Raw genomic sequence first — 14,325 nt, 5'->3', positions numbered from 1 at the left:
CTTAAAGTGAATTTTGATTTAAAGCTTTTCGTGACTGCAGCGATTCATATTCTTGGCTCTTTCGGTAAAGTCACCACCACGTAGAAGGGAAACAATAAAACAATAAAATATATATGAAACAATAAAAACAATTCTCACGACGTTTCGACCGTAATGCAAACACCTGATGATGACTGTTTGCGTTACGGTCGAAACGTCGTGAGAATTTTTTTTATTGTTTTATATATATTTTATTATTTTATTGTTTCCCTTCAACGTGGTGACTTTACCGAAAGAGCTAAGAATGCATCTTAAAGTGAATTTTGATTTAAAGCTTTTCGTGACTGCAGTGATTCATATTCTTAGCTCTTTCGGTAAAGTCACCACGTAGAAGGGAAACAATAAAATAATAAAAATATAAAACAATAAAAAAATTCTCACGACGTTTCGACCGTAACGCAAACGCCTGATGATGATGACCGTTTGCGTTACGGTCGAAACGTCGTGAGAATTTTTTTTTTTCTTGTTTTACATGCATATATATTCTTGTTATTGTTTTACTGTTCCCCTTCAACGTGGTGACTTCACCGAAAGAGCTTAAGAATGCGAGGCCAGTTAGCGTCTCGGCCTTAACCGCGGCGCCCCCATAATGTTGACATGCATGTCTACGCATCTCTTGGCACCGAGCGGGAGAGGTGACGTTTCTCCCTCCGTCTCTGTGCGTGCGTGCGTGCATGCATCTCTGCCCCTCCGGTGCAGATCGGCATCGAGCACGTGGTCGTGTTTGTGAACAAGGCCGATCAGGTTGACCAGGAGATGCTGGAGCTCGTGGAACTGGAGATCAGGGAGCTGCTGTCGGAGTTTGGCTATGACAGCGACAGCACGCCGGTGATCGCCGGATCGGCGCTCTGCGCGATGGAGGTGAGGGGAAGGGGTGCGGGGTAGGCGGTGGGGTGGGGTGGGGGGAGTGTTGTATAGAGCCTCATGGACACACACACAGAGGTATAGAGACTCATAGACACACACACAGATGTAGAGACTCATGGACACACACAGAGATGTATAGAGCATCATGGACACTCACACAGAGGTGTAGAGACTCATGAACACACAGAGATGTAGAGACTCATAGACACACACAGAGATGTATAGAGACTCATGGACACACACAGAGATGTAGAGACTCATGGACACACACAGAGATGTGGAGACTCATGGACACTCACACAGAGATGTAGAGACTCATGGACACACACAGAGATGTAGAGACTCATGTACACACACAGAGATGTGGAGCCTCATGGACACACACAGAGGTATAGAGACTCATGGACACACACAGAGATGTATAGAGCATCATGGACACTCACACAGAGGTGTAGAGACTCATGGACACACACAGAGATGTAGAGACTCATGGACACACACAGAGATGTAGAGACTCATGGACACTCACAGAGATGTAGAGACTCATGGACACACACAGAGATGTGGAGACTCATGGACACACACAGAGATGTGGAGAGACTCATGGACACACACAGAGATGTGGAGACTCATGGACACACACATAGATGTAGAGACTCATGGACACACGCAGAGGTATAGAGACTCATGGACACACACAGAGATGTAGAGACTCATGGACACACACAGAGATGTATAGACTCATGGACACTCACAGAGATGTAGAGAGACTCATGGACACACACAGAGATGTATAGACTCATGGACACTCACAGAGATGTGGAGACTCATGGACACACACAGAGTTGTAGAGACTCATGGACACACACAGAGATGTAGAGACTCATGGACACACACAGAGATGTAGAGAGACTCATGGACACACACAGAGATGTAGAGACTCATGGACACTCACAGAGATGTAGAGACTCATGGACACACACAGAGATGTATAGACTCATGGACACTCACAGAGATGTAGAGAGACTCATGGACACACGCAGAGATGTAGAGACTCATGGACACTCACAGAGATGTAGAGACTCATGGACACTCACAGAGATGTGGAGAGACTCATGGACACACACAGAGATGTATAGAGACTCATGGACACACACAGAGATGTAGAGACTCATGGACACTCACAGAGATGTGGAGACTCATGGACACACACAGAGATGTAGAGACTCATGGACACACACAGAGGTATAGAGACTCATGGACACACGCAGAGATGTAGAGACTCATGGACACTCACACAGAGATGTAGAGACTCATGGACACACACAGAGATGTAGAGAGACTCATGGACACACACAGAGATGTAGAGAGACTCATGGACACTCACAGAGATGTAGAGACTCATGGACACACACAGAGATGTAGAGACTCATGGACACACACAGAGATGTAGAGACTCATGGACACTCACAGAGAGGTAGAGACTCATGGACACACACAGAGATGTAGAGACTCATGGACACACACAGAGATGTAGAGACTCATGGACACACACAGAGATGTGGAGAGACTCATGGACACACACAGAGATTTAGAGACTCATGGACACACACAGAGATGTATAGAGACTCATGGACACACACAGAGATGTAGAGACTCATGGACACACACAGAGATGTAGAGACTCATGGACACACACAGAGATGTGGAGCCTCATGGACACACACAGAGATGTAGAGACTCATAGACACACACAGAGATGTAGAGACTCATGGACACACACAGAGATGTAGAGACTCATGGACACTCACATATATGTATAGACTCATGGACACTCACAGAGATGTATAGAGACTCATGGACACTCACATAGATGGATAGAGACTCATCGACACACACAGAGATGTATAGACTCATGGACACTCACATAGATGTAGAGACCCATGGACACTCACAGAGATGTAGAGACTCATGGACACACACAGAGATGTAGAGACTCATGGACACACACAGAGGTATAGAGACTCATGGACACACACAGAGATGTATAGAGCATCATGGACACTCACACAGAGGTGTAGAGACTCATAGACACACACAGAGATGTAGAGACTCATGGACACACACAGAGATGTGGGGCCTCATGGACACACACAGAGATGTAGAGACTCATGGACACACACAGAGATGTAGAGACTCATGGACACACACAGAGATGTAGAGACTCATGGACACACACAGAGATGTAGAGACTCATGGACACACACAGAGGTGTAGAGACTCATGGACACTCACAGAGATGTGGGGCCTCATGGACACACACAGAGATGTAGAGACTCATGGACACACACAGAGATGTAGAGACTCATGGACACACACAGAGATGTATAGAGACTCATGGACACACACAGAGGTGTAGAGACTCATGGACACACACAGAGATGTGGGGCCTCATGGACACACACAGAGATGTAGAGACTCATGGACACACACAGAGATGTAGAGACTCATGGACACTCACAGACATGTAGAGACTCATGGACACACACAGAGGTGTAGAGACTCATGGACACACACAGAGATGTAGAGCCTCAAGGACACTCACAGAGATGTGGAGACTCATGGACACTCACAGAGATGTGGAGACTCATGGACACTCACAGAGATGTAGAGACTCATGGACAGACACATAGATGTGGAGACTCATGGACACTCACAGAGATGTAGAGACTCATGGACAGACACAGAGATGTGGAGTCTCATGGACACACACAGAGATGTAGAGCCTCAAGGACACTCACAGAGATGTGGAGTCTCATGGACACACACAGAGATGTAGAGAGACTCATGGACACACACAGAGATGTAGAGACTCATGGACACTCACAGAGATGTAGAGACTCATGGACACACACAGAGATGTAGAGACTCATGGACACTCACAGAGATGTAGAGACTCATGGACACACACAGAGATGTAGAGACTCATGGACACACACAGAGATGTAGAGACTCATGGACACACACAGAGATGTAGAGACTCATGGACACTCACAGAGATGTAGAGACTCATGGACACACACAGAGATGTAGAGACTCATGGACACTCACAGAGATGTAGAGACTCATGGACACACACAGAGATGTAGAGACTCATGGACACACACAGAGATGTAGAGACTCATGGACACTCACAGAGATGTAGAGACTCATGGACACTCACAGAGATGTAGAGTCTCATGGACACACACAGAGGTATAGAGACTCATGGACACTCACAGAGATGTGGAGCCTCATATCTCTATGTATCTCTATGTATGTCTGTGTATCTCTATGTATCTATGTATCTCTGCGTATCTCTGTGTACCTCTGTATATCTATATTATCTCTGTCTATCTCTGTGTATATTTGTATCTATGTGTATCTCTATGAGTCTCTGTGTATCTCTATGAGTCTCTATGTATCAATGTATCTCTGTGTATCTCTCTGTATCTCTTTGTATCTCTATATATATCTGTGTGTCTCTGTGTATCTCTGTGTATCTCTATGTATCTCTGTGTTTCTCTGTGTATCTATACATATCTCTGTGTATCTCTCTGTATCTCTTTGTATCTCTATATATCTCTGTGTATCTCTGTGTATCTCTATACATCTCTATGTATCTCTGTGTTTCTCTATGTATCTCTGTGTATCTCTATATATCTATCTCTGTGTATCTCTATATATATCTCTATGCATCTCTATGTATCTCTGTGTATCTCTATCTATCTCTATACATCTCTATGTATCTCTGTGTGTCTCTGTGTATCTCTGTGTATCTATCTCTGTGTATCTCTATGTATCTCTGTGTTTCTCTGTGTATCTATCTCTGTGTATCTCTATATATCTCTGTGTATCTCTGTGTATCTATACGTATCTCTGTGTATCTCTCTGTATCTCTTTGTATCTCTATATATCTCTGTGTATCTCTCTGTATCTCCAGGACCGGAGTGCGGAGATTGGTCGCGACGCTGTGCTGAGGCTCCTCGACGCCGTTGATTCGTTCATCCCCCTGCCCACACGCAGCCTGGACCTCCCCTTCCTGTTGCCCGTGGAGACCATCCACTCCATCCCCGGTAACCACGGCGACCGCACACGGTAACCGCGGCGATGGCCCAGCCGCGTGCACGCAGTGACGGGGCACGGCCGGTGACTGGGCAGCCGGTGGTGGGCAGCATTTGCCGCGGGCGGGGGTCATTGGCACAACCGCAGTCGGCCGCTCCTGCCACCGTGAGGGGTGGACTAGTCCCCTCTACTCGGGGCAGGAGACTGGAGAGGCTGCCCGTTCCTCCGTCGGGAGCTGGGCCGGTACCGCCCGGATATCCGCGGCGTTCAGGAGGGTCCGGTGGGACCTGGCTCTGGCTCCTGCCACCGTGAGTGGTGGACTAGTCCCTCTACTCGGGGCAGCAGACTGCCCAACAACAGGGTGTGGCTCTTCTTTTGAACAAAAGAATGAAGGGGGCGTGGGAGCGTGGCGGTGAGGTGTGGGAAGCTGTAAGCCCTAGGCTACTTTGGGCTCGCCTTCCCATCAACCGGAGGCGAGGAGTGTTGGTCGTGGTTACTTATGCCCCCACCGAAGACGAACATCCGTGGAGGGATGCAGGCAAGGCCGATGAGTCAGATGCCTTCTGTGACCTCCTGTCACAGGTGCTGGCTAAAGTGGCCCCTCAGATTAGAGTCATCTTGTTGGGTGACTTCAATGCCAGAGTTGGTCATGATGCTGGCACCTGGTCTGGAGTGATTGGAAGGCATGGGACAGATCAGCTCAATAACAACGGTAGGAGGCTGCTAGATTTTTGTGCAGCCCATGGGCTTGTAATTACCAACACGCTGTTCCGGCATCGGCGCATCCACACAACAACATGGATGCATGCCGGGTCCAAGCAAGAACATCTGCTGGACTACATAGTGACGGACCAGCGGATGCGAGCCCATGTCCTTGACACCAGGACTTGCTGTGGAGCTCATCTGCCCTCTGACCATCGACTAGTCATCTGTAAGATGCACCTGCCATTCTTCCACTCCGGTGGTGGGTGTACACCCAGGACCCCATTCCAACCTAATGTGGCCTGGTCTCAGCTGATGACAGTTGCAAGCGAGAATTTCATCTTCGCTTGCGGCTGGGGTTGGCATCGTCCCCCACTCCTCCTGATGTCGAGGGTAAATGGGCGAGGTTTAGGACTGTGACTCATGCAGCTGCAATGGGTGCTTTGGGTACGCGGTCCAGACCTCCCCAGAGACCCTGGCTGACAGAGGATGGTTGAGAAAAAGCGACAGGCCCACTGTCATCGGCTACAGCATCCCACGTCGGAGAATGAGGAGGCTTACCGCAACCTTCGCTCGGAGGTTCGGAGAGCCGTGAGGCGCTGCAAGGATGGGTGGTGGTCGCGGGTTGCTGATGAGATGCCTCAATGGGCCGCGATCACAAATCCCTTTATAACTCCATCAAAAAGTAACCATCATTAGGGGAAAAAACGGTGATCCAATCTCCAACCCCAGGAATAGGTTTGCAGATTTGCTGAGCATTTCTGTGAGGTCCTGGGGGAGGGGAAATCCCTCAGCCAGGAAAACATCGTGGCACAAAGTGAGGATGACCCTGCTGAGGCTGCGGTGCCTCAAATATTGGAAGAAGTCACCCCCTGTGAGTGGCTGGCTGAGGTGCCATCTGTTGAGGAAGTACTGAAGGCGATCCGGAGTCTGAGACCAGGAAAGGCAGTGGGCAGAGATGATCTCCCAAGCGAAATGCTGAGGGAGGGTGGCGTTTGTGCACAGACTGCCCTATATGACATCATAACAACAGTCTGGACCACTGGACGGGTTCCGCAGGATTGGAAGGATGCCCTGGTGGTCCCCCTTTTTAAGAAGGGGGACCGCACAGACTGTAACAACTACAGGGGCATCTCACTCCTCAGTGTGCCGGGAAAGGTCCTGGCACGGATTATTCAGCATTGCCTTGCCAGGCACGCTGAGGAGAGGCTTGCGGAGCCCCAATGCAGTTTCAGGAAAGGCGGTCCTGCACAGATGCCATATTTTCTGTCCGTCTGCTACAGCAGAGGTGTAGGGAATTCCAACAAGACCTACATCTCTGCTTTATTGACCTGGTCAAGGCCTATGATACCATCAGTAGGCCTGGGCTCTGGGTCGTTCTTCGTGCTTTTGGAGTACCTGACCCTCTGCTCACGATCATTAAGGACCTTCATGATGGTGAGCGGGCCCGGGTAAAACTAGGTGGCCGGGAGTCAGAGCCATTCCCTGTACACTTGGGGTGCGACAGGGATGTCCTCTGGCTCCCACATTATTTAACATCTATTTTGACCACGTAGTTCGTGAAGCCTTCAATAGCTGTACCGGGGGAATCTCCATATGGTACAGATATAATAGGAGGCTGATCGATGCCCGGGTGCGGTCAAGGCATGGCTCCCTATTGCTCAACCATGTTATGTATGCCGATGATTTGGTAATAGCTGCTCATTCAGAGGAGGAGTTGTAGACGCTACTGCTGAGACTGGAGCGTGCCACTAAGAGGTGGGGCCTTACCATCAGCCCCACCAAAACTAAGTACCTGCCTGGGTATTTTGTACCATCGGACACTCCACCCCCACAACTCCCAATCGGTGATGGGGCAGTTGTTGAGAGAGTAGAGAGTTTCCCATACATGGGCAGTGTGCTTATGACCGGCTCCAGTTTTACAGCAGAGGTCTCACTCCGAATCAGTCGAGCGGCAATATCTTTTCATCGGTTGCGTAACGCTGTGTGGAAGCTACTTGGTCTGTCGCTCCGCACTAAGCTTCAGGTCTTCTCGGCCACGGTCATTCCCTCCCTTCTCTACGCTTGTGAAACGTGGACCCCCCTAATGGAACATCTTCGCCGGTTAGAAACATTTAGGCTAGCCTGCCTACGATCCATCCTGGGTTTAACCAGACTGGATTGTGTGAGGAGCTCACAAAGGTCCGATCGGTGAGCTCCTCCGGCGGCAAGGCTGCGATGGCTGGGTCATGTAGCCCGCATGCCCAGCCACCGCATGCCGAAACAGCTTTTGTTCGGCCAGATTGAGGGGGCTAAGCGGGCGCGGCACGGGCTAGAGAAGAGATGGAGTGATATGGTACAGGAGGACGTGGAGCTGAGTGGACTTGCCGATGACTGATACCAGCGGTGTCAAGATCGGCCTCTGTGGAGGAGGCTCGTGAAGGATGCTACTGGGCAGTTGGAGGCAGTCGCCCTCCAACAACAACGGAGGGCGGAGGAGCGACGCTCACAACAACGAGCGAAGCGCCGGGTGGCTAAAGCACAGCAGGTTGGCACAGTAGGGGGCACAGGTGGTGCATCAGCCAGTCATCTCAGTCGTCTCAGTCAGTCGACCCGTGGCACCTGCTGGGTCTGCCCCGTGACCTCCTGCCAGCGGGCGTTCGACACTTCACGTGGCCTCAGGGTGCACATAGCCTGGCACAAGCGTCGTGGTGACGTCACCACCACTTAGTGGCGAATGGCGGTTGTTGTTGTTGTGTGTGACGCTGTGTGTGTGTGACGCTGTGTGTGTGTGTTTCGCTGTGTGTGTGTGTGACGTGTGTGTGACACTTTGTGTGACGCTGTGTGTGTGACGCTGTGTGTGTGGCGCTGTGTGTGTGACACTTTGTGTGACGCTGTGTGTGTTTCGCTGTGTGTGTGACGCTGTGTGTGTGACGCTGTGTGTTTCGCTGTGTGTGTGTGACGCTGTGTGTGTGACACTGTGTGTGACGCTGTGTGTGTGTGACGCTGTGTGTGTGTGACGCTGTGTGTGTGTGACGCTGTGTGTGACACTGTGTGTGTGTGTGACGCTGTGTGTGTGTGGCGCTGTGTGTGTGACACTGTGTGTGACGCTGTGTGTAACGCTGTGTGTGTGTGTGTTTCGCTGTGTGTGTGTGGCGCTGTGTGTGACACTGTGTGTGACGCTGTGTGTGTGACGCTGTGTGTGTGATGCTGTGTGTGTTTGTGTGTGTGACGCTGTGTGTGTGACACTGTGTGTGACACTTTGTGTGACGCTGTGTGTGTGACACTGTGTGTGACGCTGTGTGTGACGCTGTGTGTGTTTCGCTGTGTGTGTGTGGCGCTGTGTGTGTGACACTGTGTGTGACGCTGTGTGTGTGACTGTGTGTGTGACGCTGTGTGTGTGTGGCGCTGTGTGTGTGTGACTGTGTGTGACACTTTGTGTGACGCTGTGTGTGTGTGTTTCGCTGTGTGTGACGCTGTGTGTGTGACACTGTGTGTGACACTGTGTGTGTGACGCTGTGTGTGTGTGTGTTTCGCTGTGTGTGTGTGGCGCTGTGTGTGTGAAACTGTGTGTGTGTGATGCTGTGTGTGACGCTGTGTGTGTGTGACGCTGTGTGTGTGACACTGTGTGTGGCGCTGTGTGTGTGACACTGTGTGTGACACTGCGTGTGACACTGTGTGTGACGCTGTGTGTGTGTGTGTGACGCTGTGTGTGTGACGCTGTGTGTGTGACGCTGTGTGTGACTCTGTGTGTGACGCTGTGTGTGACACTGTGTGTGACACTGCGTGTGACACTGTGTGTGACGCTGTGTGTGTGTGTGTGACGCTGTGTGTGTGACACTGTGTGTGTGACACTGTGTGTGTGACACTGTGTGTGACGCTGTGTGTGTGACACTGTGTGTGACGCTGTGTGTGTGTGTGACACTGTGTGTGACACTGTGTGTGTGACGCAGGACGTGGCACGGTGGTGACGCTGTGTGTGACACTGTGTGTGACGCTGTGTGTGACGCTGTGTGTGTGTGACACTGTGTGTGACACTGTGTGTGACGCTGTGTGTGACACTGTGTGTGACACTTTGTGTGTGTGACACTGTGTGTGACGCTGTGTGTGTGTGACTCTGTGTGTGTGTGATGCTGTGTGTGTGACGCTGTGTGTGTGACACTGTGTGTGTGTGACACTGTGTGTGACACTGTGTGTGACGCTGTGTGTGTGACGCTGTGTGTGTGACACTGTGTGTGACGCTGTGTGTGTGTGTGACGCTGTGTGTGACGCTGTGTGTGTGACACTGTGTGTGAGACACTGTGTGTGTGTGACACTGTGTGTGACACTGTGTGTGACGCTGTGTGTGTGTGTGACACTGTGTGTGTGTGACGCTGTGTGTGTGTGACGCTGTGTGTGTGTGACTCTGTGTGTGTATGACGCTGTGTGTGTGACGTAGGACGTGGCACGGTGGTGACACTGTGTGTGTGACACTGTGTGTGACACTGTGTGTGTGTGATGCTGTGTGTGACGCTGTGTGTGTGTGTGACGCTGTGTGTGTGTGACACTGTGTGTGTGACACTGTGTGTGACGCTGTGTGTGTGTGACACTGTGTGTGTGTGAGACGCTGTGTGTGTGTGTGACGCTGTGTGTGTGACACTGTGTGTGACGCTGTGTGTGTGACGCTGTGTGTGTGTGACACTGTGTGTGACGCTGTGTGTGTGTGACACTGTGTGTGTGTGAGACGCTGTGTGTGTGACACTGTGTGTGTGACGCTGTGTGTGACGCTGTGTGTGTGTGTGAGACGCTGTGTGTGAGACGCTGTGTGTGTGACGCTGTGTGTGTGACACTGTGTGTGACGCTGTGTGTGACGCTGTGTGTGTGACACTGTGTGTGACACTGTGTGTGACACTGTGTGTGATGCTGTGTGTGTGTGACACTGTGTGTGACGCTGTGTGTGTGTGACACTGTGTGTGACACTGTGTGTGACGCTGTGTGTGTGACGCTGTGTGTGACGCTGTGTGTGTGACGCTGTGTGTGTGATGCTGTGTGTGTGTGTGACGCTGTGTGTGTGACACTGTGTGTGACGCTGTGTGTGTGTGACGCTGTGTGTGTGTGACGCTGTGTGTGTGTGACACTGTGTGTGACACTGTGTGTGACGCTGTGTGTGTGACACTTTGTGTGACGCTGTGTGTGTGACACTGTGTGTGTGACACTGTGTGTGATACTGTGTGTGTGACGCTGTGTGTGTGTGTGAGACACTGTGTGTGACGCTGTGTGTGACGCTGTGTGTGTGTGACACTGTGTGTGACACTGTGTGTGACGCTGTGTGTGTGTGACACTGTGTGTGACGCTGTGTGTGACGCTGTGTGTGTGTGACACTGTGTGTGACACTGTGTGTGACACTGTGTGTGATGCTGTGTGTGTGTGACACTGTGTGACACTGTGTGTGACACTGTGTGTGATGCTGTGTGTGTGTGACACTGTGTGTGACACTGTGTGTGTGACGCTGTGTGTGTGTGACGCTGTGTGTGTGTGACGCTGTGTGTGTGTGACGCTGTGTGTGTGACACTGTGTGTGTGACGCTGTGTGTGTGTGACGCTGTGTGTGTGTGACACTGTGTGTGTGACACTGTGTGTGTGACACTGTGTGTGTGTGTGTGACACTGTGTGTGTGTGTGACACTGTGTGTGACACTGTGTGTGACACTGTGTGTGTGACGCTGTGTGTGTGTGACGCTGTGTGTGTGTGACGCTGTGTGTGTGTGACACTGTGTGTGTGACACTGTGTGTGTGACACTGTGTGTGTGTGTGTGACACTGTGTGTGTGTGTGTGACACTGTGTGTGACACTGTGTGTGTGACGCTGTGTGTGTGTGACGCTGTGTGTGTGTGACGCTGTGTGTGTGTGACACTGTGTGTGTGACACTGTGTGTGTGACACTGTGTGTGTGTGTGTGACACTGTGTGTGTGTGTGACACTGTGTGTGACACTGTGTGTGACACTGTGTGTGTGACGCTGTGTGTGTGTGACGCTGTGTGTGACGCTGTGTGTGTGTGACACTGTGTGACACTGTGTGTGTGTGACGCTGTGTGTGTGACGCTGTGTGTGTGTGACGCTGTGTGTGTGTGTGTGACACTGTGTGTGACACTGTGTGTGACACTGTGTGTGTGTGTGACGCTGTGTGTGTGTGACACTGTGTGTGTGTGACGCTGTGTGTGTGACGCAGGACGTGGCACGGTGGTGACGGGGACTCTGGAGCGTGGCGTCATCAAGAAGGGCGAGGAGTGTGAGTTTGTGGGCTTCAGTCGGTCGGTGCGCTCCGTCGTCACGGGTACCACGCTCACCACGCTCACCACGCTCACCACGCTCACCACTCACCACGCTCACCACGCTCACCACGCTCACCACGCTCACCACGCTCACCACTCACACGCTCACCACGCTCACCACGCTCACCACGCTCACCACACTCACCACTCACACGCTCACCACTCACACCACTCACCACTCACCAACCTCACCACTCACACACTCACCACGCTCACCACTCACCACTCACCACGCTCACCACTCACACGCTCACCACGCTCACCACTCACACACTCACCACGCTCACTACGCTCACCACTCACACGCTCACCACGCTCACCACTCACCACTCACCACGCTCACCACTCACACACTCACCACGCTCACCACGCTCACCACTCACACGCTCACCACGCTCACCACTCACCACTCACCACGCTCACCACTCACACACTCACCACGCTCACCACGCTCACCACTCACACGCTCACCACGCTCACCACTCACCACTCACACGCTCACCACGCTCACCACTCACCACTCACACGCTCACCACGCTCACCACGCTCACCACGCTCACACTCACCACTCACACGCTCACCACGCTCACCACGCTCACCACGCTCACCACTCACACGCTCACCACGCTCACCACGCTCACCACTCACCACTCACACACTCACCCACTCACACACTCACCACGCTCACACTCACACGCTCACCACGCTCGCCACACTCACCACGCTCACCACTCACACCCTCACCACTCACCACGCTCACCACTCACTCACCACGCTCACCACGCTCACCACGCTCACCACGCTCACCACGCTCACCACTCACACCCTCACCACTCACCACGCTCACCACGCTCACCACTCACACGCTCACCACTCACACCCTCACCACTCACACGCTCACCACGCTCACCACGCTCACGCTCACCACGCTCACACTCACACGCTCACCCACTCACACGCTCACCACTCACCACGCTCACCACGCTCACCACTCACACACCACTCACACGCTCACCACTCACACACTCACCACTCACACACTCACCACTCACACACTCACTACTCACACGCTCACCACTCACATGCTCACCACTCACACACTCACCCACTCACACGCTCACCACTCACACGCTCACCCACTCACACACTCACCACTCACACGCTCACCACGCTCACCACTCACACACTCACCACTCACACACTCACCACTCACCACTCACACGCTCACCACTCACACCCTCACCACTCACACGCTCACCACGCTCACCACGCTCACACTCACCACGCTCACCACTCACACACTCACCACTCACACACTCACCACTCACACACCACTCACACACTCACCACTCACACACCACTCACACACTCACCACTCACACACTCACCACTCACACACCACTCACACGCTCACCACTCACACACTCACACACTCACACGCTCACCACTCACACGCTCACCCACTCACACCCTCACCACTCACACGCTCACCACGCTCACCTACTCACACGCTCACCACTCACACGCTTACCCACTCACACGCTCACCACTCACACACTCACCACTCACACGCTCACCACTCACACACTCACCACTCACACGCTCGCCACGCTCACCACGCTCACACTCACCACTCTCACCCCCTCACACGCTCACCACACTCACCACACTCGCCACGCTCACCACGCTCACCACGCTCACGCTCACCCACTCACCACTCACACGCTCACCACTCACAGACTCACACACTCACACGCTCACCACTCTCACGCTCACCCACTCACACACTCACCACTCACCAATCACACGCTCACCACTCACCACACTCACCACTCACACGCTCACCGCTCACCACACTCACCACTCACACGCTCACCACTCACACGCTCACCACTCACCACTCACAGGCTCACCACTCACACACCACTCACACGCTCACCACTCACACGCTCACCACTCACACGCTCACCACGCTCACCACACTCACCACTCACCACACTCACCACTCACACGCTCACCACTCACCACACTCACCACTCACACACTCACCGCTCACCACACACACCACTCACACGCTCACCACTCACACGCTCACCACTCACACGCTCACCCACTCACACGCTCACCACTCACCACTCACACGCTCACCGCTCACCACACTCACCACTCACACGCTCACCACTCACACACTCACCACTCACACACTCACCGCTCACCACACACACCACTCACACGCTCACCACTCACACACTCACCACTCACACACTCATCACTCACCACTCACACACTCACCACTCACACACTCACCACTCACCACTCACACGCT

At 52.5% G+C, this 14,325-nt stretch overlaps 1 protein-coding gene across 1 annotated transcript in view; it reads left to right on the top strand.

The window, feature by feature from the left end:
- Positions 1-14,325, top strand: part of TUFM (Tu translation elongation factor, mitochondrial) — a 67,459-nt gene that overhangs the window by 29,214 nt on the left and 23,920 nt on the right. The window contains exons 6-8 of the mRNA XM_032980977.2: positions 739-900; positions 4,889-5,021; positions 11,897-12,001. Of these exons, the coding sequence (XP_032836868.1) occupies positions 739-900; positions 4,889-5,021; positions 11,897-12,001 (400 nt within the window). The remainder of the gene's footprint in view (positions 1-738; positions 901-4,888; positions 5,022-11,896; positions 12,002-14,325) is intronic.

Source organism: Petromyzon marinus, chromosome 77, assembly GCF_048934315.1.
Source record: "Petromyzon marinus isolate PM22_M1 ecotype Great Lakes invasive population chromosome 77, UKy_Petmar_22M1.pri1.0, whole genome shotgun sequence".
NCBI lineage: Eukaryota > Metazoa > Chordata > Hyperoartia > Petromyzontiformes > Petromyzontidae > Petromyzon > Petromyzon marinus.
This window is presented reverse-complemented; position numbering and strand designations above follow the sequence as displayed.